The sequence below is a fragment of the Pyrus communis genome, chromosome 1, assembly GCF_963583255.1.
Source record: "Pyrus communis chromosome 1, drPyrComm1.1, whole genome shotgun sequence".
Classification (NCBI taxonomy): Eukaryota; Viridiplantae; Streptophyta; class Magnoliopsida; order Rosales; family Rosaceae; genus Pyrus; species Pyrus communis.
Genome location: NC_084803.1, coordinates 19,242,062 through 19,246,907, shown reverse-complemented (window position 1 = coordinate 19,246,907; position 4,846 = coordinate 19,242,062). Strand labels below are relative to the sequence as shown.

The following is a 4,846-nucleotide window of genomic DNA, read 5'->3' as shown; positions in this document are numbered from 1 at the left end:
TATGTGAAAATTAGGTTTTTTTAAGAAAAATTAATGAAAATGATTTGAAAATTTTGAGTTTTAACGATGAGGACAAAATAAAAGGTAAAGTGAATAATACTAAAATTGACTTTTTAATATAAAAAAGTAATTTTTCGTTAAAGTAAATAGTATCGAAATTTTTTCATTAAAGTTACTTTTTTTATTTTTTTTATTTTTTATTTTTATAAATTTATTCGGGTCAATGTCTTTAGGAAATTAGGTTGGTTGTTGTAGGTGTGAACCTTCACGGAAGTCTCAGACAAGTTGTGCTCGTGTTGCACATGCTCATTTTACAAAGGAATAGGGCCCACTCCAACAATGGCGCTGACGCCGATGGACAATAAAGAAGTGTTTATAATTGTGTTTTGCGGGATCACACTCAGTGGTGCTGACGTCGATGGACTATAAAAAAGTGTTTATGGTTATGGTGTTCCGGGCCACACTCAAATGAAGCCTTTGGTTAAAATTTATTTTTCAATAATGCTATAAAGGTTAATTTTGTATATAAAATTTTAAAAAATTAAAGAACATAAAAAGTAAGGATTGATTTATTATTTAATCGTTGATAAACATATTTGTTTTTATTAGTAACACATCATTTTTATTTTGTAATTTTATCTCTAAATTTAATCTCTTTAGCAATACTCCTCATTTTTACCTTTCACATACTTTTCTTAATTTTAATCATCAAATTAAATAAATTAAATATAATCAATAAACAAAATTAATAAAAGTGTAAAAAGTAAAATACAATGTGTCAATGTCACTATCAAACATCCCAGCATATAGATCCAGCATGGCGTTCGAGTTTTCTGGAATTTGTCCCGCACAAAAGGATTCCCACTTGTACAGTATAAGTGGAAAGGACAATATTAGAGAGAGATTAAATTTGTAAATAAAATTTAAAAATTAAATTACGTGTTACTAATAAGAATGAGTACGTTTATTAATGTTTAAGTAATAATCTAATTATTAACTTTTATATCATTTAGCTTACAAAATTTTATCTAAAAATTTAATCTTTATGAAAAATATGTTTTAAGAACGCGTCAAAGAAAGTCTAAGAGAAGACCAAGACTTAGCCATATTTTCATCGATAACGCAGCCGCCTTTAGCTGATCAACAATAGCATCCTACAATTATTTGTTTATTTATCACAAACTAGCTATATATTGAGAGAGAAACTTGTAGCGCAGCAATTTAACACATAGTAACTCCACCACTAAAGAAGTTTACGTTATATTCTCTCATCATTTTCACAGCAAATAAACTCCCATAGCCATGGCAGCTGCTTGTGATAAGGGTTTCTCATGCAATTACATGCTCCTTGAACCAAAGGATGTGGGTTTCTTTGATCTGTTTCACATCTTGTTTTCCAATAACTTAGAAAGGAGGAGGTTCGTTGACTCTTCTGAGGAAACTGAGGACGACTTTCAGCGCAGATGGCTCATATTTCTCTCTATTGTTGTCCAAAAATTGCTTCAATTTGTGGCCAAGCCAATGGCAGCTATTGGCTGGGGGATCGAGATGTGTTTGAATCTTGTCTCAAGTAATCAAAACTTGGTCGGACTCCTTCTAAATTTACTGCGAGGTACACATATAGTTTATTTATTAACTTGCGTCCTTCCCACGCAGCAGCTGTTTTGGTTAAGTTAATTGCCAATTTACTAGCATTAATTACAATTAGTATTCTTTTATCATGCACTCACAGTTGTTCCTTCCATGCCCAAGAACAAAACACAAATGGCTGTATTGGCTTCTCCCTGAATACCGATTCCAGAATTCGTCCACAATTAGCACTCTCATAAAAGAAATTAATGTAATTTGAGTAACGACTATCATAAGTAGTGCCATCAACGCTGCCTCTCATGAGAACATCTAAATGGAGGCTTGAGCGGCAGCAACGGCCTCCACTGCCTCTGTTCTCGGTGTTTCATAATTTTAAAAATAGATAGATCAGATAGATAGAGAAAGCAGTTGGCATGTCGGGAAGTAAATAACTTTATATTTTGGAATTATATACGAAGGGATGAGATGGATATTGTATTAGTTGGTCTATATAATATAAGATAATATGGGTCCAAGCTGGCAAATTTGGCGTGAAAAAACTAAATTAATAAAAAAAATACTAGCTAGTGAACGCATGCATCTGTATCACATGGAATGATGGAAGTACGTACCATAATGTAGTAGCTATGATGAACTGTGTTTTTTATTTTATTTTATGTTAAAGAAGTGTTATATATCAACTGTGATAGTATTTCTAATCTGTGAACCAGGTCAATAAACAATAGAAAAAAAATATATAATTAATCTGTACATGTTGGACTATTTTATGGAGATTAAATGGATATTAATGGTGATACGAACAGGTAACGTGATAATACCAGATAAATCCTCAAGAACGTTCTTGTCGTTTATTGGAAATTTGGACAAGCGAGTAGAGCTGGACGAAAGCATCAAGCCTGGAGATGGCAAGTACAACGCAGCACTTAGTGTGATGGCGTCTAAAATATCATATGAGAACACATTCTACATCCAAACTGTTGTCCAGGATCATTGGAAGGTATCACATTATTTTGCATATCTTTACCTCCAATGCTTCCATTAATTTTAGTATAATATGATAGTCCTATGGTTCAACTGTAAACTGATGACTGCCTTTTGTTTTCTATTTTCCTTCTTTTTGCAGATGGAGTTCTTGGGCTCTTATGACTTCTGGAATGGTAAGAAATGACTAAATCTGAAGAAAATTATAAAGTACAGAAAATTCGGTTTAGAGAACTTTGTTAATGCATATTTTATTTTCTAAAATAGGTTACAAAAAGTTTTCCTGTTCGACTATGGAAATTAAATCTCATGTATACGCATTAACATAGGGTAATATGATCTATATATAAGTGAATTATATATAGGTTAATTTACCCAGCAAAAATTCACTTAAAGTCATTCGAAGTTAAGTACCACTTAAATCCCAAACTAACAAAACATTATTATTGTCGTGTAGATTATCAAGAAAAAGCCACAACACAAGCCTGTATGTTCCGTGACAGAAGTGGTGACCATGACACAATTGTTGTGGCCTTCAGAGGCACTGAACCCTTTGATGCGGATGCATGGTGCTCCGACTTTGACATCTCCTGGTATCAACTTGAAGGGGTTGGAAAGATCCATAGTGGCTTCATGAAAGCTCTAGGCTTACAAAAGAATGTCGGTTGGCCGGAGCCTGAGCAAATCAAAGAAGACGGTAGCCGCCCAGCCTTGGCTTACTATGCCATTAGAGATATGTTGAAAAAACTTCTTCTGGAAAATGACAAAGCCAAATTTATAATAACTGGGCACAGTTTAGGTGGGGCACTAGCAATTCTCTTTCCGGCAGTTTTAACATTTCACAAAGGGAAGGATTCAGATTTGCTGTTGGAGAGGTTGGAGGGAGTCTATACATTTGGGCAGCCTAGGGTTGGAGATAAGGCTTTTGGGGAGTACATGGAAAAGAAAATGAAAGAGCATAAGATTAGGTATTTTAGGTTTGTTTATGGGAGTGACATGGTGCCTAGGTTGCCTTATGATGACAAAGCTCTAATGTTCAAGCACTTTGGGACTTGCCTCTACTATAATAGGAATTATGAAGTTCAGGTGAGCACTACTTTTCTCTTATCAAATCTAGTAAGAATGGAAATGTTTATTATGTCATATTATGTTATCTAACCAACATTATCTGTCGTGCGATTGTGAAAAAGAATCGACTTGGCTGATGGTCCAAATTCAAAATTTTATAACATAAACAAATATCATTTTCCAATTAGAAATACGGCTGATATATATCTCAGTTCTGATAAAAATTGTGTTGTTATTATTACTTTATAATGTCAATAATAACTCTCTAGAAATCGTATAGAGTGGGCTAATTTCATAATATCTTATTACATGCTTCTTAATTATTGGACTAATTTCATAATATATTATTGCATGCTTCTTAATTATATATTCATGTGCTGCAGGTTGTTCCAGAAGAGCCAAACAAGAATTACTTCTTTCCAACAGGGACAATACCAATGATAATGAATGCTTTTGGTGAGCTCGCAAGAAGTTTCACCATTCCAAATAAGTTGGGACCAAACTACAATGAAGGCCCCTTGTTCAAGTTGTTTAGGCTAATGGGTTTGCTACTGCCAGGAGCACCAGCACATTGTCCCCAAGATTATGTAAATGCCACCAGATTAGGATCCTCGCATGTGTTCCTCCCTCACACGAATTCAGTGAAATCAAAATCCATATAGTCCTGCCTACGATTTCATTGTAATTAATTTCAAATTCCGCAGGAATTTGTAGTGTGTTTCCAAGTTTATACCTTTCACTAAGAAGGCCATTGAGTTAATTAAATCTTTATTTCTTTTACATTTTTTTCACGGAAAACAAATGCAATTTTTTTATTTGGAAAACCCTTATAGTACAACTGTTACAAGTACAATAAAATAAAAATGCCTAAGAGCGTCTCCAAATGAGATGTCAAAATGTCCATATCAATAATAATAGTAATAAAAGATATCCCTAATCTTTTTCAACCGAAATGTCAATTCCTACGTGGCATGACATAGAAAGGCAACAAAGAAAGTCGCTGTCAAAATTGATAGCATCTTCAAATCTATTTTTAGTAATTAATAAATGCTTTTGATAATTTTTATACTTATCTTTTGTTTCAAAATACTTATTACAACTATAAAAAGTAAATAATATAATAAATAATAATTTAAATTTGACATATATGAAAAATCAATGTGCCACACAAGCCTTCAAATTTAAATTTTGGGTTTAAACTTTAACA

At 33.1% G+C, this 4,846-nt stretch overlaps 1 protein-coding gene across 1 annotated transcript; it reads left to right on the top strand.

Annotated features, from left to right (window-relative positions):
- Positions 1-1,220: 1,220 nt before the first annotated feature.
- On the top strand, positions 1,221-4,634 carry LOC137713446 (triacylglycerol lipase OBL1-like). The gene is made up of 5 exons (XM_068452743.1): positions 1,221-1,612; positions 2,394-2,587; positions 2,714-2,747; positions 3,029-3,657; positions 4,023-4,634. Exons 1-5 carry the CDS (start codon positions 1,303-1,305, stop codon positions 4,299-4,301), a joined length of 1,446 nt encoding a protein of 481 aa, XP_068308844.1. The 5' UTR covers positions 1,221-1,302; the 3' UTR covers positions 4,302-4,634.
- Positions 4,635-4,846: the final 212 nt, after the last annotated feature.